Raw genomic sequence first — 22380 nt, forward strand, 5'->3', positions numbered from 1 at the left:
CTTGGTGCGGGGCGTGTCCAGGCCCAAGCTCCACAAGGACCTTCTGGTACACAGCCCCGACTCGCCTCCAGCGGCCGCGGCCACCAGAAGCCGGCCACTGGCGTGCACGGTAGACTCCAATGGGCATTAGAGGCAAAGCTACTGCGTGAGACGTGTGTTTCCTTGACTATTCAAGGCTGAATGAGTTGGAGTAAAGAAAAACAATGCAGTACCTGTCGAGTGGATTAAACTATTCACACCCCCTCACAGGCCGTCACCAGGAGAGCTGCGCAGGGCTAAGGCCCGCGATGAGGAGGGCCTCTGAGCTCCAGGCAAGCTCCACTTCACCTGGAGAGTGGGGACATGGGGGTGTGCATGCTGTGATCACTCATTGGCATGTGCGCTTGAGGGGGGGTTGGATTTGTGTGCACTTTTTGGTGTGTATGTCAATCAGCCATCAAGTTTACTTTTTAAGGGATTGTGCTAAGTGAAACGAGCCAGAAGGAAAAAGATAAATACTGGATGGTGCCACTTGTATGTGGAATAGAGAGAAATCAAACAAAGGGTCAGAGACAAACTTTAAAACCAACCCGGAAAGCTGACCACAGACCTGAGGCATCAAGGAGGGGAGGGGGAGAGGGAAATCGTGGGGGAGGTGTGAGAATTGGGGAAAGGGGAGGAGACTATAAGATTATGGGTGCTTTGGTGGCGGAAGATCTATGGTGACCCCACCTGAAGGGGTTAATCCTATCATTTTTTAAAAAGATTTGTTTATTTATACAAGAACTGGGGTACAGGTCAGAAGTGCAGGAAGGTGAGAGACTTCACCAGCCAGAGCAGGGAACAGAACAGGCAGACAGACCGAAGACTGCTAAGGGGAGCTGCGGGTGAAGCAGGAGAGGTCTGCTGGACCATGTGGGGTTCTCCCTGGCCAGTGGGGAATCGAACCCGCACTGCAGAGGCTGCAGACAGCTTCGCAGCGTGGCGCTCAACTGCCGTGCCACTGGGGAGGCCCGGCAAATCCTAACTTTTCAAAATATAAATAAGGGTGTAAAACATTGATACTTAACTAATAAAATTTTTTTCAATTTATGTGGCTTTGCCACAGGAAAAAAATAGTAACAATAACAAAGATAATACCTATATAGCACTTATTATGCACCGCGAATATTTCTAAGCACAATTTTATAAGCCAATTTGGTCTTCACAATAATCTATGAGGTAGCTGCACAATTAGTACCATATTTTTACAGAAATTAAAACTTAGACACATAAATCAACTTGCACACAAGGTCACACAACTAATAAGTTATAGAATTGAGAGTTGAATCCAAGTGACCTGGCTTCAAATACTAGTCACTCTGCTGTATGATATATAATACTGAACATTGAAGTCTTTGTTATAAATTATTATGTACCCCAAAATGGAATTTTATTGTATCTATATATTTCAATATATTCCCCAGGAATACTAAAATTCTAACAAGGTTCAACAACTCTTCAACAGTCTTCAACTCCTCCAAGCCTTATGAATAATCCAATTTTTAAAGAAAAATCACAGTAAGAACTAAGGTAAAATTTATTTTTTTAAAGATTTATTTATTTATATATACAAGAGCTAGGGTACAGGCCAGAGGTTTGACGGGTGAGAGGATCCCCCAGAGACCAAGTGGGGAACAACAGGCAGACGGACTGAAATACACTGCTGAGGGGAGCAGCAGGCAAGACAAGAGAGGTCTGCCCTGCTATGTGGGTATCTCCATGGCCAGCCGGGGAATCGAACTCATGCTGCAGAGGCTGCGGATTGCTTCATGATGTGTGTTTAACCCTTTGTGCCACCAGGAAGGCCCTAAAATTCTATTTTTTAATCACACTTGGTCCCTAAGCCCCAGTACAGGTCTCTGGTATGTGGGCTGAAACTGAAAGCATACCCTCAAGTCTAAAGGGCCTTTACACTAGCCTAAGGCTAAATCAAATTAACCTCCATTCCACCACAAGCAATGGGAGAGATGATGGCCTCAAACTACACTCTTGAAAAGTAGTAAAAGAAAGAGAAATATAAAAAGCCAACCCTGATACCAAAAAGATGGCTATCACTCACAGTAAGACCACACTATTCTCCTACTGAACATAAACCATCTCATAGGATACAAACCTTAGACAAGGTTTGTTACTCTGGGACTCAATAAAATGAGAAAGAAAAGCTGCTGAATTTTGTCTTAGCTCAGTGAAGGTCACTGTGCCACTCACAAAAAAACAAACATCCCTGCCATTCTAGCTGAGTGGTTATACCCTCTTTACCAGTTAGTCATCCTTATTCTAGTCTCTCCTGCCTATAAATAAGATTTATTAAATAACCAATCACAAAATTGTTCCCACTTTCTGCTACCATTCAACATAAATTCTCACTTCCTTTGATTCTCCACCAAATTACACAAGCAAAGCCTAAATCCTTTGTTTTGTTCTATGGAACTGCCACTTCCTGATAACATACCACGTGAGTTCCACGGTGCACGTTCTCCCTCTTGGTGATGATGTATAAATCAAACTTGTTCAACTATATGTATGTCCCTGGTGATCTTTGGCTGGAGGCCATTGACATGAGACACATCAGAGAGGCCTGGCCTGCCCTTACAGAAAACCCAGAAAGTAGCTTTACTCTTCTATCATATGGAGGCAAAAGAAAGGGCAGAAAGGACTTCAAGATGCCTTGTTCTCTTCCAGGAACATCAAACAGATGTTCCTGACATTTTAATGCACACCAACAGTACCCACAATTAGAAAGAGTCTAATCTGTGAATCTGAGGGAGGGGGGAGTGTCTAATGGGAGTCAGCAATTTATAGAAGATTGACAATGGTGAAAAGTGTTTTTTAAAAGCCTGCAATTACCAACTATACATTGAAAATATTTCCTGATTTAAGTTGTCTCTATTTCTCCATATTCTATCAACTGTTGCACCCCAAGAAAAAAAAAGCAAATGAATATCTACCATTATTCCTGGAAGAAAGATATGACATCAGATGAGGTTTCTCTCCAGAGAGGATGAGAAAAGAAAAAGTCCATACCTTCCTCCCCTGCTGATTGTAAGAGTTTAAAAAAAAAAAAAAAACAGGCAGTGTTATAAACTTACTTCTCTGGGTCAAAATCTGAAGGAGGAGGAATCTTGAATTGTGGAAGAATACATCATAACAAGAGGAATTTTAATTCTGCAAGATCACATCACAACCACCTGGGATGGAAGTGTGGGCAGGCAGCAAGGACAAGCAGTTAGCACTTCCTAGCCACTCTCCACTCTCATGTGGCATGGAAAGGTGCAGGAAGTTCCCGCTTGCCAAAGAGGAAAGTCAAAATTTGGAGTTTCCATACATGAGGAATGCAAATTCAGCTCTAGAACAAAGTCAGCTCTTTGACCAATGAAACCCATTTTCCCTAGTCAGTATACACCCCCCCCATTACATAAAGTACTCTAAGCCCCTATATATCCTGATGATACTGTAAAAGTATAGGTAAATCTAAAATATAGACTAACGCACAGAGGTCATTTCTTTATACTGAGTGTTTAAATTATTAAAGGAGTTTGCTGGATTAAGATTGAGATTTTTGTTTCTTTTGCAATCCTGGCAAGTGACGGTGGACTCATGATTAATATTATATCAGTTATCAAAAGTAAAAGAAAATATACTTTCTTTGTACATGTAAATATAGTGTTAGTAAATGTTCACGCATATATAAACACATAGAAAAAGAACAGTAGAAAATAAAACATTAACAGTGCTTACGTTTGGGGAGTAGGTATATGGACTTGGGTTTTAATTAATTAATGTATTTTTTAGTGTTTTTCAAATGTCATCCAGTGAACATAATACTTTTATAACAGAAAAAATGATCAGTTTTAAAATATGAAACACTCTGAAATTTTTATTCATTTTATTTTGCAGTGAAAGAACATGAAAAATCTTTTCAAATTAGTAAGGTGATCACTTCCAGCGAATGATTAAATGTATTATAGGAAAAAGGAATTACACACTGTAATTACAGTTTACACAATTACATAGAACAATACATGACAATTTTTAAAATATTGTGATTAACACTTCACTAACAAACAATAATCTTAATACTACTGGTTTCATATTTATTATGGTTACATAAAATACAACAGCCTATGAACAGGCTACTATTAACAGTAAATATGGTTTTGCTTGAAATCTTAATCATTTGCAAACTTCTTAAGCATTCAAGTTTTAAATTGTACTGAATTTTTATTGTAAAATAAAGCAAGCACAAGAAAAATCAAACCCACTAGCTAAAGGACTAAGAAAACACAAACACCAAATATCAGCAGCAAAAAACCATGGTTGGTTCGTCAAGATTTTCTTTCCAAATAAATATTTATCTCATTTAAGAGTTCTGATAATGTTCACAGTCACAGATTAATAACTACATGACAAAAAGGCTTTAGGAGGATTAAACTACACAACACTACACAACACTACACAACACAATTATGCCTTAAATCATTTACCACAGTCTACATTTCTTGAAAGCATTCTACTACTAAAATGCAAGGTAAAATGAATGAGTATTTGAACTTCTCTTATATTTCTGAGACATGTTTTAACTGACACAAGAAAAATTCAGAACACAACATCGTAATTAACTTCTTATATCTTGAGTAACTAGATCTGAGACAGTTAATTTCAGGTTCACATACATTCTGCTTCAGCGGTCAATGTCCTCTACAATTGCTTCAAGATTTCTGCAACAGGCTTTAACCTCCTCAATTGCAGCCATCCAATTATCATAAATAATTTTGTCATAAATTGCATCATTAACTTCCCTAACTACGCCCTCCTGCTGAGATTCAAGTGCATCGCCTGAAAAGAACAATACTGATCTCGGGATTATGTAAGTACGTAAATTATGAGCAAGCAAAAAATCATCGTTTTCATCCTTTCCATTTGAGCTGATTCCATGAGGAGTGAAGAAATTGAAGAATGAATCCTTGGGGAAATCTTCAGTCACAGTTCGGACTGTTCCCCAGATCCGGTGTTTCTGCTTCTTCTTTATGGTTTTCAAAGTGACATTCTTTCCTTCATTCCAATCTATCTCACAGCCTGTACAATACTCAATGGCAGTTCCCCTATAGGGATGCGGGTCATAGTATGCCAGCCTGGACTTCAGCACATAGGTCTTCGTCAACAGCTCGTTTTTGAAATACTCATTGGGTTTGAAGTGAAATTCTAGTGTGAAACTAAGAGGCTCACCAGGATCTGAAAGCTTTACTTTAATATCAGTCAGGAGCTTCAGAATAGGCTCATCATATTTCTTAATTAAAGGAGTGAGAGTGTCAACATTTTTTAGTACAGTCAGCCAAAAATCAGGAATTCCTTTAGGATCCTCTTCTTTATTCTCTTCTGCGCTAGCCTCTGTGTCATCGTCGTCGTCGTCACTGTCGCTGTCGCTGTCGTCCTCATCATCCCCCTCTTCTTCAGTGGCATAATCATAATAATCTTCCTCATAACCATCATTTTCGTCCGTGAACTCCTGCACCAGACCCTCTTCATCACCGCACATCTCTTCCTCGTCGTACATCTCTTCATCATCGTAGTCTTCAGAATCTGATTTATATTCACATTCCTCTTTCGTAGGTTCATAGATTGCATTAATGATCTGGCGTCTTTTTTCCAATAAAGGCTGATACATTTCAGCAAACTTTCTTTCAATGCCATGAAATTCCCTCAGGAATTTGGATTCCAGATTCGCAGCTCGAGTCTGAAGCTTTTTGAGGGCCAACACACGGTACTTAACTTTCACAGGGAGACTTTCAACAAAGTCTGTATCTAAAAGATAACCGATAAGTCCTTTTGGACGGTCTGGATCTGAGTCCTCGGCAGTCACTTCACCGTTTTCCCCGCCTTCCGCCGAACCCGCAGCGGCAGCAGCATCCACTCCTTGCTCTTCCCCGGGCTCAGCAGCTGCTTCTTCACCGCGCCCCCCATCATCTCCCGGCCCAGCCGCGGCATCTTCGCCGCGCTCCGGCTGCTGCTCCAACCCCTCCATCATTACCTTATCACAACCCTCTTCTTGGCTGGATTCTAACAGTTCCTTGTGGTTGGCTGACTCGGCCATTTTTTCAAAGGACCGTACACGCCTAAGGTGGCTGCCACCAAGATCAGCAGACCCGATCCCCGCGGGGGAAGACTCACCGGAATATCAGAAGCGGCGGTGGCGGGGCAGACTCGGAACCAGCGGCGGCTGCTGGACGGCCTGAGCGATGGTCGGGGAGGCTGCGCGGCTGAGCGCGGGGCTGAGCGCGCTCCTGAGGCTGTGAGAACCAGGGGAGACAGCGGTCTGGGCTGCGGTGCAGAGGGCGGCGATGGCTGCCGTGACCAGTGCTGCGGGAAGCGGCCAGACTGCAGAGCGCCGCAGTGGGCAGACCCCCTCTTCCTCACGCAGCAGCTGGGAGGAAAAAAAAGTGCCGCAATACGATTACACAGCAGTCTCTCCGCTAGATCTTCTTGGTGCAATGAGCTTGTTGCGTCACTCCCTCCCTCCTACTCTAATCTCATTTGCTAGGATATGCTGATTGACAGAGCCTGAGCCAATAAATTATTACATCTATCAAGTTTCCAACTCTGCGCACCTTCCTAGGTTCTCTAATATGGCTGATTCACCCACCTCCTCCTCCTCCGCACACCCCGTCTCCGAGTTTTCTAGAAATCCGGATTTTACTCGTTTAGCCTTTCAATTTTCAACTGATACTGTACTTGTATAATTTTAAAAGAGCTGAGAGAAAATAATAACTAAAATGTCAGACAAGGGGAGAAGACAAGTCTCTCACCCTCTGAAATACGTCCCTTTGATTCTAGCCCTGGGCTCGGGGGAGGGGAGTGGTGGGTGGTGGAGGAACTCGAGAGACTAGAAGGAAAAAAAAAAACACTAAAAATTTAGCAGTGTTGGTCTGAAGGTGGTATGACTGGCAGTTATTCTATATTCTACTTTTCTGTATTTTCCACAAAGTCTATGATAAGTGAGCAGTAACATTTCCTGGGGTAGGAGCGGTGCTGGTTAGGTGAGGGTTACAGTGAAAGAGCCAGTGATGAAGAACCCGAATGCTGTATCCTACTGTATGACAAGTGAACACGCAGACAGTAAATCAGGTGTGTGACTTAGCAATAATTCAATCCTAATACTGACTTGCCGCTTCTTTCTTGATGCTGGCTTTAAAGCCATAGGCAATTTTAAAAAGAAATGCTCAAATGTAAAGAAATACTTCTTTTAAAAAATCAAGACATTTGTCTGACATTTTTAAGTTATTGAAAGTAATGTAAATTTCAACATTAAAATGTGCCTAACTAGATGGTAAGTATTCATAACATGGGATACTCTGCAGTTATTAAAATTGGTGACATTTATTTTGTCCAGTGTTCCAATGTTGATCATGTATTAATTGAACATTTTTTAAAATTTTGACTTATTTTCCAAATGTAAATAGTAATTTGTATTGTGTTACTATATGGCAGAAAACAGTGTACATTATATTGTGTTTCTTTACAGATTCTTTCAGTATGTACCTTTTCTTTTTACTTATTTTACTTTTGTGTACTTAAGCTCTGAAAGCAAATTAACCCTTCAGAATGTTTCAATCCTTACCTCTGTTGCACCAATGCTGATTTCTAATCTAATAGGACTTAATCTATTTTGTAAGATACCAAGTGAGCAATGAGATGCTCAACAAATATAGTTGTTAGGGGAATAAAAAATATGATAAGATATGTCTTCATACTCATTAAGATGTTTACTACCCCAAAAAAGGACAAAAATACATTTTGGTGATAACTTGGAGAAACTGCAACATGTATACATTGCTGTTGGGAATGTAAAATTATGCACCCACCATGGATAACAGTTTGATCTTTTCTTAAAAAGTTGCACATAGAATTACTATGTGATCCATCAGTTCCACTATTATGTAGATACATAAAGAATTGAAAACAGAGACTCAAACATGCTTGCACAACAAATTTTATATCAGCATTATTCACAGTACTCAAAGTTACAACACCCCAATGTCCACCAACAGAGGAATGAGTACACAAAAAATCACATGCACACACACAGACACACACAAATATTATTCAGTCATAAAAGGGAATGAAGTTTTGGTACATACAACATGGATGAACTTTGAAAATATTGTGCTAAGTGAAATAAGCCACATCAAAAGGACAAATATTGTATGATTTCACTTATATTAGGTACCTAAAATAGAAAAATTCATGGAGATACAAAGTATAACAGAGGTTACCAGAGCCTGCAGGAAATGAGGAATGAAGAGTTGAAGAAGTTCTGGAGTTTGATATTGGTGATGTTTGAACAACATTGTCAATGTACGAAATGCAGCTCAGTTGTACACTTACAAATGGTTAAAATGGTATGATTCAATGCAATAAAAATACAACTATAGTACCTTTTATAATAACACCAATGATGATAAAAATATAAAGATAAATTTAACAAAAGAAGTACAAGGTTTATTCACGAAAAATTGTAAATCATTACTGAGGGTAATCAAAAAATATATAAATAAGTGGAGAGAATTTCTTGTTCATGAATTGGTATTAAGATACCAATGATCTATAGATTCAAGGGACATCTTTTCAGAATTCCAGGAACCTTTTGCAGAAAATGACAAGCTTATATTAAAATTCAAATGAAAATATAAAAGACGCAGAATAGTCAAAACTACTTTGAAAAGGGAAGAAAAATGTGAAGGACTCAGAGGAGACTGAGGAAGGAAGGAAGCAGGATGGAGAGCCAGAAGGAGGCCTGGAGGAGGCACATGGAGCAGAGAGACAAGTGAAGAATCTACACTTGCCTTTTGGTCGTGGACTGGTTGACACAGATGTGGGTGAGAGAACCATGGGCAGTTGAAAGTTAAGATTCCATCCCTCACCATAAATGCAAAGAATAATGAAATGAGCCTCCCTGGTGGCGCAAGGGGTTGGGCACCGCACTATGAGGCAATCCGCAGCCTCTGCAGCACGAGTTCGATCCCCAGCCAGCCAGGGAGCTACCCACATGGCTCAGCAGACCTCTCCTGTCTCACCTGCTGCTCCTCTCAGCAGTGTATTTTGGTCAGACTGCCTGTTCTGTTCCCCTCTCTGTCTCTGGTGGATCCTCTTACCCTCTGCATCTCTGGCCTGTACCCCAGCTCTTGTATGCATAAATAAATATATCTTTTTTAAAAATATGAAGGACTTTTACTTCCTAATAAAAAACTTACTATAATGCTACAGTGGTAAAGACAGTATGGTCCTAGCAGAGGGACAGACATTCAGATTAATGAAACTGAATTGAAAATCCAATTGGCAATGGGTTTTTGAATTTGAAATCAAAAGCAAAGGCAGCAAAAGTAAAAATATATAGGTCATGCCACATCATACTAAAATACTTCTGCACAATGGAGAAAACCATCAACAAAATAAAATTCAATCTACAGAATAGTAGAAAATATTTGCAAATTTTGTATTTGATATCCCAAATATAAAAAGAACTAACGCAACTTAATGGACCAAAATAAACCAATTTGTTTAAAAATGGGCAATGAGTCTGAATAGACAAAGGTACATGAGAAGATATTCAAGATTGCTAATCACCAGGGAAATGCAAATCAAAATCACAATAAATATAACCTCACACTTGTTAGAATGGCTATTATAAAAAAACACAAGGGGCCTCCCTGGTGGTACAGGGGTTAAGTCTCAGCACTATCAAGCTATCACCAGCCACTGCCACAAACATTTGATCCCTGGTCAGGGAGATGACCCAGACTGCACAACAGACCTCTCCTGTACTGCCTGCCGCTCCCCTCAGCAGTATGTCTCAGTAGGTCCTCCTTTTCTGCTCCCTTCTCCGTCTCTGCTCTCTAGTGAATCCTGTCACCCCACTCTTCTATGCAAAAAAAAAAAAAAAAAACCCACAAGAAATAACAAGTGTTGTTGAAGGTGTGGAGAAAAGGGAGCCCTTAGACACGGTTGGTGGGAAGCTATATTGGTGATGTCACTATGCAAAACAGTATGGAGGCTCATCAAAGCTTAAAAAAAATACAATGCTACCTAGACTGTTTGGAGCTGGGAAAGGGCTGCCCCCACAGCCAAAGGTGAGCTGAAAAGCACCCACAAGCCTGGCCCCATCTGGCCACAAGTTGGAGCCCAGAGGGGGATCCAGGCACCATCGGGGCAGATTGCAGGCACAGGGAAGTGCCCGCCTGACTCACCATTTTAGACCAGGGATCTTTGTGTCCAGAACCCACCAAGACTGGGTGGAGCTGGGAAAGGGCTGCCACAACAGCCAGAGGTGAGCTGAAAAGCCCCTACCAGGCAGGCCCCATCTGGCAGCCAGTCCAAGCCCAAGCCCGGAGGGGGATCCAGTGATTTGGAGGCCACAACCAGGGCAGTCTATGTGACTGCAAGACCCACCTCTGGAATTAAACAAATACAGAAGGAGGAGATTTTCTGTGACAGCGACCACTAACATATTCATAGTACCACTGCATACTGGACTTCTGGCATAACAGTTTTTGACTCGATTGGACCACCAGTTTCCAACATTCCAGAAAGAGCACACCAAAAAGATAGCCAGCCAGTACAAGCAACACAGTGTTCTAACAAAGGACAAATTAGAAAACAAGCAGTAGGGAGAAGAAAAACTACAAGCAACCAAGCAAGTCAAGGAAAAGTCACACCACAAAAAGAAAATTACCCACCAGAATGCAACAACAGTGACTTGGAAGAACTTCTGAGCCTTCCAGATAGAGAATTTAAAATTGCCATGATTAAAAAACTGAAAGAAGTCATAAAGGAAAACAATGATAAGGGTAAAATAATCAATGATCAGAAGAATGAAATTGAGTCCCTACAGAGGGAAGTGAAAGAAATGCAGGAGATCAGAGAATTAATGGAGGAGCTAAAGAACTCTGGTAAAAGCAGTGAAAGCAGAATAGATGAAATGGAAGAATGAATAAGTACTCTCAAAGACACAGAAATTAAAAAAACAAACAAAACAAAAAAGGAAAGAAAAATACGAAGGAAAAAGAATGAAGAAAAACTTTGGGAACTATCTGGCTCCATTAGGAAAGGAAATATAAGAGTTAAAGGAATCCCAGAGGGAGAGGAGAGAGACATAGGAACAGAGAAAATATTCAAGGAAATAATTGAAGAGAACTTCCCTAACATGAAGAATGTGCTGAAAATAGACATACAAGAAGCAAGAAGAACCCCAAACTTCCATGATGAAAGGAAAAATACAGCAAGACACACAATGGTAAAGCTCCCAAGAATCCAAGACAAGGAAAAAATAATGAAGCTGATAAGAGGGATAATATACAAAGATAAAGATAACATACAAAGGAAAACCAATCTTGCTGACATCAGACTTCTCCAAAGAAACACTACAGACAAGGAGAAAATGGAGGGACATAGACAACAAACTCCAAAACAATAAATGCTAACCAAGAACACTCTATCCCACAAAGCTTTCCTTCCTCTATGAAGAAAGAATAGGACCTACTCAAACAAACAGAAACTCTGGAATTTCATTACAACTGAACCCCCACTCCAAAAAATACTACAAGGAGTCCTAAAGCCAGAACCAACTGAGGGATGAATAAGAATGAAACAAGAGAAAAATAAATAAATAAATAAACAAAAACAGAGAAAAGACAAACAAAATGGCAAATACACACACTAACATATCAATATTAACTCTAAATGTAAACAGACTAAACTCTTCAATAAAAAGACACAGAGTCACAGGCTGGATTAAGAAACAATACCCAACCTTTTGCTGCCTCCAGGAAACACATTTAACTACAGAAGATAAAAATAGACTGAAAGTAACAGGATGGAGGACAATCCTATACCAAATGGACCAAAAAAGAAGGCAGGAACAGCTATACTTATATCAGATAAAACAGATTTCAAACTCAAAAAGATAAAAAGAGACCCAGACGGTCACTACATTATGATCAAGGGGACAATACTTCAAGAACAAATAACACTCATTAATATATAATCACCAAATGAAGGAGACCAAAATATATCAGAAAACTATTATCATCTCTGAAAACAGACATCAGAGGAAACACATATGTAGTAGGAGACTTTAACACACCGCTATCAACAATGGATAGATCAAGGAGACAAAAATTAAGACAGGACACTAAAGCTCTAAATAAGGATCTAGAGCTCATGGGCTTAACAGACATCTATACAACACTAAACTCAAAAAAAATCTGAGGGCCTCCCCGGTGGCGCAGCGGTTGAGCGCTGGGTTGCGAAGCTGCCCGCGGCCTCTGCTGCGCCAGTTCGATCCCCGGCTGCTCCCCGGCCACCAGAGGAGGGTCCCACATGGCACGCAGACCTCTCCTGCTGCCCGCTGCTCCCCTCAGCAGTGTACTTCGGTCCCTCTGCCTGCTCTGTTCCCCGCTCTGGCTCTGGTGAATTCTCTCACCCTCCCGCACTTCTGACTGTACCCAGTGCATGTATAAACAAACAAACAAGTAAATAAATAAATAAATAAAACATGCCTCTATAAAAAAAAAAAAAGAAGAAGAAAAATTTAAAAAAATATCTGAGTACACATTTTGTCCAGTGCACATGGGTCATTCTCCAGAATCAAACACATACTGGGACACAAGACAAACATCAACAGATACACCAAGATTGAAATCATATCAACCATCTTCTCTGACCATGAAGGCATCTAACTAGAAATAAACCATAAAAAGAAGGCCAGGAACCCTCCTACATCATGAAGATTGAAACCCACACTATTAGAAGACCACTGGACTAATAAGGAGATCAAAGAAGAAATTAAAAAATACTTTGAGTTGAATGACAAGGAGGACAACAATTTCCTAAATGTATGGGACATTGCAAAAGCAGTAGTAAGAGGAAAATATATAGCAATACAGGCTCACATCAAGAAACAAGAAAGAGCTCAAAGAAACAACCTAATCTCACAGCTCAAAGAACAAAAAAGAACAACAAAACCCTAAAACCAGTAGAAGAAAAGAAATAATAAAAATCAAAGCAGAAATAAATGAAATCAAAACTAAAAAACAATCCAAAAGATCAATGAAACCAAAAGCTGGTTCTTCGAAAAAATAAATAAAATAGACAAACCCCTAGCCAGGCTCACAAAGGAAAAATGGGAGAAAGCACAAATCAATAGGATCACAAATGAAAGAGGAGAAATCACAACAGACACAGCAGAAATCAAACGAATAATCAGAAACTACTATGAACAGTTATATGCAAACAAGCTCAACAATCTAGAAGAGATGGACAAATTCCTACAACTCCACAATCACCCAAAGCTAGAGAAAGAAGAAATAGAACACCTAAACAGACCAATCACAATAGTGAAGTTGAAATGGTAATCAAAACCCTCCCCAAAAACAAAAGCCCAGGACCTGATGGATTTACAAATGAATTCTACCAAACATTCAGAAACAAATTAGTGCCTACCCTTCATAAACTCTTTCAAAAAATTGAGAAGGAAGGGATAATACTGAACATGTTCTATCAAGCCAACATTATACTAATACCAAAACCCCACAAGGACAACACACACACACACACACACAAAAAAAAAAAACTACAGGCCAGTCTCTCTAATGAACATGGATGCAAAAATCCTCAATAAAATTTTAGCTATCAGAATCTAACAATGTATCCATAAGATAATTCACCATGACCAAGTAGGATTTATTCCAGGAACACAAGGATGGTTCAACATCTAAAAATCTATCAATGTAATCCAACACATCAACAAAAAGAAATATAAAAACCATATGACAATATCAATAGATGCTGAGATAGCTTTTGACAAAGTACAACACCCATTTATGATATAGGCCCTTGAAATTCTTGGGATACAAGGAACATACCTCAACATCATAATGGCCATATATGACAAGCCCATAGCCAATATCATTCTCAATGGTGAAAAGCTGAAAGCATTTCCATTAAGATCTGGAACAAGACAAGGATGTCCACTCTCACCACTGCTTTTCAGTATAATACTGGAAGTCCTAGCCAGAGCAATAAGACAAGAGAAAGACATACAAGGAATCCAAATAGGGAAGGAAGAAGTCAAACTATTACTATTTGCAGACAATAGAGAACCACAGAAACTCCACAGAAAAACTAATCAGTTTAGTAAAGTAGCAGAATACAAAATCAACACACAAAAATCAGTAGCCTTCCTATACACAAACAATAAATCTGAAGAAGAAGAATTCAAGAAAATCATCCCTTTTATTACTGAAACGTAAAAGTCAAATACTTGGGAATAAACCTAACAAAAGAGGTTAAGGACCTATACAAAGAAAACTATAAAACACTGTCAAAAGATATAGAAGACACAAATAAATGGAAAGACATCCCCTGCTCATGGATTGGAAGAATTAACATTATCAAAATGGCCATCCTACCAAAAGCAATTTACAGATTCAATGCTATTCCAATAAATATTTCAATGACATTCTTCAAAGAAATAGAGCAAATATTGATGAAATTCATACGGAGCCACCAAAAACCCCAAATAGCCAAAGCTCTCCTGAAAAAAAAAAAGGAAGGGAATGGAGGCATCACACTCCCAGATTTCAAACTATATTACTAAGCCATAATAATCAAAACTGCATGGTATTGAAATAAGAACAGACACATGGACCAATGGAACTGAATAGAAAATCCAGAAAAAAACCCACAGATTTATAGTCAACTAATCTTTGACAAAGGAGCCAAGAATATATAATGGAGCAAAGAAAGTTTATTCAATAAATGGTACTGGGAAAACTGGGTCACTACATGCAAAAGAATGAAGCTTGACCACTACCTCACACCATGCACAAAAACCAACTCAAAATGGATTAAAGAACTAGACATAAGACCTGAAACCATAAAATATGTAGATGACATGCACCTCAGCAACATCTTTAAAGACTCATCACCTAAAGCAGTGATAGCAAAGTCAAAGATAAATAGCTGGGACTACATCAAATTAAAGAGCTTCTGTACAGCAAAAGAGACAGTAACCAAAACAAAGAGACACCCCAGGGATTGGGAGAAAATTTTTGCACACAATGCTAATGATAAAGGACTGATCACAAAAATCTACAAAGAGCTGAAGAGACTCAACAAAAATAAAGTAAATAATCCAGTCAAAAAATGGGCAGAAGAGCTAAAAAGGAACTTCTCCAAAGAGGAAATGCAAATGGCCAACAGACATATGAAAAAATATTCAGCACCACTTGTAATCAGGGAAATGCAAATCAAAACTATAATGAGATAACATCTTACACCAGTGAGAATGGCACATATTTAAAAAACTAGCTACAACAAATGTTGGCCAGGATGTGGACAAAAAGGAACTCTCTTGCACTGCTGGTGGGAGTGCATAGTGGTCCAACCACTATGGAAAGCTCTGTGGAGATTCCTCAACCTGCTTAAGATGGAGCTTCCATATGATCCAGCAATTCCACTCCTAGGTATTTGCCCAAGGGACACAGAATCATTAATTCAAAAGGGCATCTGCATCCCTATGTTTGCAGCAGCTCTATTTACAATAGCTAAGCTATGGAAACAACCCCAATGCCCAAAAATAGATGACTGGATCAAGAAGATGTGGTACATATAGACAATGGAATACTACTCAGCAATCAAAAAAGATAAACTACTGCAATCTGCAGCAACATGGATGGAGCCGGAAGAGATCATGCTCAGCGAAATAAGCCAGAAAGAAAAAGAAAAGTACCAGATGGTCTCACTCATAGCAGGAATTTAGAAGACTTAAATAAGGGACCTGGAATATGACTAATTATAATAAAGTAAAAATTAAAATCAACAAGCAACTATAAACCAGAGACACACTATGGGGGGGAAGGGGGAGAGGGATTAGGGTCAAAATAAGGAGGGGGGAATTTTATGGGGGATTGAACCAAGATGAAAATGCATACATTGTGCAAAAATGAAAAATGATTTAAAATATATAAAATAAAATAAATTTTAAAAAATACAATGCTGCAATGAAAATGGGGTTAATACGTGTTTTTTTTTCTTTGGATAGATACCCAGAGTGGAATGGCTGCTAGTATTTTTGTCATTTTTATAGAACACACTCGCTGGCATTCTCACTCTAGCATGCTGTCATCTTTATTTGTAATACTTAAAATCTGGAGGCTACTCAAATATCTACCCAAGAATGGGTAAATAATTTGTGGTATATTCATATAATGGAATACTATTCAGCAATAAAAAATAACAGGCTACTGATACACAACAACATGGATAAATAATTTTTAATGTAGCCAAATTAAGTGAAGCTAGGCACCAAAGAACACTTACTGAAGAGTTGTGTTTTTTTTTTAAGATTTATTTATTTTTATACAAGAGCTGGGGTACAGACCAGAGGTGCAGGAGGGTGAGAGGATTCACCAGAGACAGAGCAGGGAGCAGAACAGGCAGAAGACAGAAATACACTGCTATGGGGAGCAGCGGGTGCGACAAGAGAGGTCTGCTGAGCCATGTGGGATTCTTGCCAGCCGTTGGGGATCAAAATGGCACTGCAGAGGCTGCAGACAGCTTCACAGCATGGCGCTCAACCCGCTGCGCCACCAGGGAGGCCCTGGAGAGTTGTGTTTATGTGATGTTCAAAAACAGGCCAAACTGAAGATTCTAGATTGGGCCTAACTCAACAAGCTTGAGTCCCCTAAACTAGGACATGGTTAGTGCTACACATATTAATGTGAAAATTAAGTTGAATATTCACTAAATTTTTGTTAATAAGTCAGATGACAAGGACCTTTTTGTGTCCAAGATTAATCAACACTTCCACAAATATGTATTAACCACTCAGTTTTACCACAATGCCGTAGAAGATGCATATAACACAAAATATCTCCCTTGAAAGACGACACAACAAATATACTGAGAATATTAAATAAAACAAATAATCACAATGCAATTAAATAATGGTTTATTACATGTAAAAATGATCACACACACTAAGTGCTTTTAAAGTTTAGAGATGGGCCTCCCCGGTGGCGCAGCGGTTGAGCGCTGGGTTGCGACGCTGCCCGCGGCCTCTGCGGCGCCGGTTCGATCCCCGGCTGCTCCCCGGCCACCAGAGGAGGGTCCCACATGGCGCAGACCTCTCCTGCCGCCCGCTGCTCCCCTCAGCAGTGTACTTCGGTCCTTCTGCCTGCTCTGCTCCCCGCTCTGGCTCTGGTGAATTCTCTCACCCTCCCGCGCTTCTGACTGTACCCAGTGCTTGTATAAACAAAAACAAACAAACAAATAAATAAATAAAACATGCCTCTATAAAAAAAAAAATAAAATAAAAATAAAGTTTAGAGAAACCTGTGAATAGAAGAGTTGAAGAAAGGATTGAGAAAATACTGGAGTTTGATTTGAGCCTTGAAGATAAGAGAGTATCTGAGACGGTAGAGACCCAGATTCTTTTTTCTGGCTTCCTCTAAATTTGTTTATCTTTGATTTTTGATAATTTAGCAGTGATATGTCTTGGTGTAGGTTATTTTGTCTTTAGAAATTTTGGTGTTACCGCTTCTTGGCCTTTTGGCTAAGATGAATTGTAAAAATGGGGGTTTTCTGTCTGCTTCCTAGACATCCCTGTTTATTTCATTCCTTAGGTTTGGGAACTTCTCAGCTATTATTTCTTTGAAAATGATCTCTCTCTCTCTCTCTCTCTCTCTCTCTCTCTCTCTCTCTCTCTCTCTCTCTCTCTCTCTGTCTCTCTCCCCCTTTCTCCCTCCCGCCGTCCCTCTCTCTCCTGAATCCCCAATAACCTTATGTTTCCTCTTCTGATTGAGAATGATATTGATATTTCTCATAGTTTCATTTTTCCTATGTCTTGTTTCTTTTTTTCCAATTGAAGGACTTTACATTTGTATCTTCTATTTCTGAAATTCTGTATCCTTTCAGTTTAGTTCTATTTAAAGCCCTTTTGGTATATGTCTTCTTCATATTCAGAGTCTCATTTTGTGTTCATTTAATATTTTCACTCTCTATGGTAAAGAACTCTCTTTGTTCCTGTATCTCCCTTTCTATGACCTTGCACCAGATTGTCTGTCTTTGACTGACCTTCTAGTAGCTCATTTTAAATCGTTTATATTGTTGTTTTAAGGTCTGCCTTATAAGTTCTCTATTCAGTATCCTTTGTATACTTCCCAGAATTTCTTTTCTCCTCTTTTTTGCTTTTCCATGTCGTGTTCAGATGTTCCTTACTTCCTAAGCTTGTTTTGCCTTCTTTCTTTCTTTCTTTCTTTCTTTCTTTCTTTCTTTCTTTCTTTCTTTCTTTCTTTCTTTCTTTCTTTCTTTCTTTCTTTCTTTCTTTCTTTCTTTCTTTCTTTCTTTCTTTCTTTCTTCTCTCTCTCTCTCTCTCTCTCTCTCTCTCTCTCTCTCTCTCTCTCTCTCTCTCTCTCTTGCAGTTGGGGTACTGTGGATTTAGTTTTGGTTTGTTTCTCATCTTTGTTTACCTTGGCATGAGGTGAGGGCAGGAGGGGAGGCTAGGTCTAAATACTCAGTCTCACTCTTGTTAAGGTATAAAGGTGCTCACCTCTGCCTCCCATCCTCTCTGTCCACAGCATCCTCTGTTCAGTGCTTCCATTGCCTTAACTTCCTGCCCACCTCCCTGCCACGGGTCGTGTTCCACGATGCTTGTGTCTCCTGGAGAGGTGGGACTGGCTGTGGCCCACAGGGCTCATGCTGTGGGACTCAGTTGGCTCCAGAAGGCAAGGGGTGCCCAGTCAGGTTGTGTATCCTGTCGCCCAGCAATGGCCATAAGCTATGGCCACCGTCACTGCCATTATAGCTCAAGCCTGAGTTTGACGGACCAGGGCTGCAAGTGCTGTGCTACCACTTAATTATTTCCAAGGAAAAGGTACTATCTCTCACCATTTCTTCTTTCTGCTGTTGGGCCTGTGACCGAGACTGGCACAGCTCTACGTGAAAACTGTTTGTTCTGTTACCTCTAGGAGAGAAGTAGGGCGAGCAGTCCTTGTGAGCTGCGGCCACACGTGACTGTGCTCCCTTTCCAGAGTCCTTCCAGTGAGGTTCTCCATGCAGAGCACACCCTGGAGGGCCTGGAAGGCCAGCCCTCGGCCTGGTCTGCTGGCCAGGGAATGTCCTTTCCTGGTCACGCTCCCCTCACCTCTTCCCTCTCTTTCCCAGAAGCCAGCAGCCAGCCTCAGTGCAAGTCCTCTGGGGGACAAAAATGAGATTCTGTGGGGGAGTATCTGAATCTTTCTTTGAGCAAATATTATTTCTTATAGTCGGTTTTAGGAGAGAAGGTGATGCCAACCTCTCTATTCTGCCATGATGTGGGTGGTGCTTCATTTTTTCTTTATCATTGACGCCTCAAAACTTCACAATGATGCATCTTCGTGTAGGTCATTTCACATCTAGAAACTTGTATATTCTGTCTGCTTCCTGAATATTTATGGTAGTTCTTTTCTTATGATTGGGAAGTTCTCAACTATTACTTCAATGAACAAGGTCTCTTCTCCCTTCCCTCTCTCTTCACTTTCGGCGATATGCATTATCCTTGTTTCCTCTGCTAATCAATCTGATACTTCACATAGGGTTTCATCAATTTTCCTAGATCTTCTTTCTTTCTTCTTCCAATTGGGTGATCTGTACATGTACAACTTTTATTTCTGAAATTCCTTCCTCTCAATATTAAGTCTACTGAACTTTCCATACCTGCTTTTAGTTCTTTTATTGTATTCCTCATATCCATCATTCCTGCTTGGGTTTTTAAAAAAGATATTCTTTGTATCTTATTTAATATTTTAAATAGATATTCATTTCTTTGTTGAAGAATTCCTTTTGATCCTAGACATTTTCCCAATATCCTTAATCTACCATTCTGTGTTTGAGTCTTGAACTTCTTTAAGCTTCTTTACGATTTTCTGCTAGTTCCTCCATTTATGTCATAATGCTTTAATTAAGCTCTATTATTCTTTTCCACCATGAGTTCCCTGATTTGTCCGTTCCTTCTCATGGGTGTGCCCTCCCCAGCCCCCCAGGAAGTGGCACTATGGCTTTAGTTTTGGCATCCTTGTTTTTCAAGGAGGGATGGAGGGATGCTGGCTGGGTGAAATATGGGGACATGGGAGCCCAGATGTCTCAAGTAAGTGTTCAAAACCTTGGGTGGGGGAAGGTACACTAGGACTGGGAAGCCTGTGCCAGTGCCTGTCTCTCCCTGCCAGAGCCTGCTCCCAGGCCTACATCTCAATATCACGGGATGCCACAGTTGGCAGCAGATTTCTCTCCAGCCTCAGAAATCACTCCCTGGATGGGGGAGGAGAGATGATGCTCTACCGTGGCTCACACCATAACCGACCAATACTCTGGGGCTGATTGGAAAGTAGTGGATTAAGCACACAGAACTATAATGTAAAGAATAAAAGAAAAGAAGGGATATAAATTAAAACTTCAATAATAAGATAAGGGAAACAAAAAGTTCAAAAAAAGAGGAGGGCAGATGTCAGCATCACGGTGGAGTAAGGTGCTACCGTCCAGGACAAGCCCTGGAATATAGAGAAACCGAACAAAGGGTCAGGAAAAAAGCAAAACCTGCAAGTTGAGGGCCTCCCTGGTGGCGCAGGCAGTTGAGCTCTGAACTGTGAAGCTGTCTGCAGCCTCTGCAGCGCGGGTTCGATCCCTGCGGGCCAGGGAGAATCCCACATGGCGCGGCAGACCTCTCCTGTCTCCCGCGCTGCTCCCCTCAGCAGTGTATTTCCTCAGTCTGCCTGTTCTGTTCCCCGCTCTGTCTCCGGTGAATCCTCTCACCCTCTCCCCCGCATCTCTGGCCTGTACCCCGGTTTTTGTATAAAAATAAATAAATCTTCAAAAAAAATTTTTTTTTCCAGAAAAAACCCCTGCAAGTTGGCCATAGACCTGAGGCATCCAGCAGGAGAGAGGGAGGGAGAGGGGTCAAAACAAGGAGGGAAGCGCACAAGGGACTATGGTGATGGGTCACGGGTGATGTGGTGGTTGGAGAACTACAGGGACTACACCTGAGGGGAGAAATCAAATACTGTCCAAAAATGAACAACGATGTAACAAAATAAATAATAAAAAATAAAATAAAAATGATAAAACATCGAAAAAAATAAAAGACAAGCCATACAATATCTTTGATAGAAACACACACACAAATAAAGATTACACATGAAAAAAAAAATTGTGCCTTTGAAAGATCATAACATGTTCTCTGGAAAATGTTCAGCAGTACAAAAGCCCTCCCGGGCGTCCCCCCACCTCTTCTCAAAAGTCTACAACTGGTGGAAACGTCCAGAAACCCTTGCGTTCTGGAAGGGTCCCTGGCCAGTCCTTGAAGACACAGGTAGTTACGTCTGAAGAACCTGTTCAGGTCCGGTTCTTGTTGTCTGCGGAATGCTTTGGGGTAAAATCATTTCAAATTCTATAACGAGGTCTCCGTATTTCTCGGGTGTTTTTTTGGGGGGTGCTTGCCCAGGTACTTACCCCCGCCCACCTCCCCCCCCCCACATGCCAGGCCGGATGACATCTTTGAATATGAGGAGTGTGGCCCTGCTGTGCAAAGTGGGGACAGTCACTGCACAGCCACACAGAGCCTCCCACAGGTTGCTCCTCACCAGGTAAACGACTCAGAGCCATCACTCTCAAAGACGCTGTGTGGCCTTCACATTGGAGATGATGCCTGCAGGAATGTTGTTGGAAGTCTGGTCTCCTTTGGGGAACACGATGTTAGTCGCTTCTTTCTACCCCCACTTCACTTCGATGGTCATGAGTTTGTCTTCATTACAAAAGCTCTTTCCATAGGGGTTCAGCTGCTTATGGGGGATTTTCACCTTCTTGGTACCGACGCTATAGGTCTCTTCAAGTGAGACCCTAAAGTCGTGGGTGACGAGAGAGGGGGTGTCTTGCTTCTTTTGGGTGGGCTCTTGGGCAGGGGAGGAGCGGCCAAAGCTCATGTTGGTGAAGCCAGCCACGCACATGGGGAAGCCAGAGAACGCGTCATCTGCGCCCATGCTTTCCTCTTGTTCTGCGGACCAAAAAAGATGTCTATAGGTTTTCGACCACTGAAGAACTCAGCAATCATGGCATTAGGGTCTCCTTGGAACACAGAAGGAAAAGAGGTACGGTTAGCACCACCGCAGCTTGCGGCTTTGGGGCTGCTGACCTTTGGGCCTTCTTCCCAGTAGGGGTGGAAGATCTGGCCTTTGCGCCTCAGCAGGTCTTGGCATCTGGAGCTGGGCTCTCCTTGAACTTCTTCTAGGCGTGGGCCTCCTCGTTCTTCCTCACAATTCCCTTCTCCTTCCCCTC

General features: G+C 40.9%; 1 protein-coding gene and 1 pseudogene across 2 annotated transcripts; both read right to left on the reverse strand.

Moving 5' to 3' along the window:
- Positions 1-4702: 4702 nt before the first annotated feature.
- On the reverse strand, positions 4703-6112 carry NAP1L2 (nucleosome assembly protein 1 like 2; the record flags this gene model as incomplete). The annotated part of the gene is made up of 1 exon (XM_084259084.1): positions 4703-6112. The coding sequence occupies one exon, from the start codon at positions 6110-6112 to the stop codon at positions 4703-4705; it is 1410 nt and encodes a 469-aa protein (XP_084115210.1).
- A 15310-nt stretch (positions 6113-21422) lies between these two features.
- Positions 21423-22156, reverse strand: LOC311187562 (dnaJ homolog subfamily B member 1-like; annotated as a pseudogene). Its single transcript has one exon. The product of its transcript is annotated as a dnaJ homolog subfamily B member 1-like (transcript).
- Positions 22157-22380: the final 224 nt, after the last annotated feature.

Source organism: Talpa europaea (genome assembly GCF_964194135.1).
Source record: "Talpa europaea genome assembly, chromosome: X".
NCBI classification, from domain to species: Eukaryota; Metazoa; Chordata; class Mammalia; order Eulipotyphla; family Talpidae; genus Talpa; species Talpa europaea.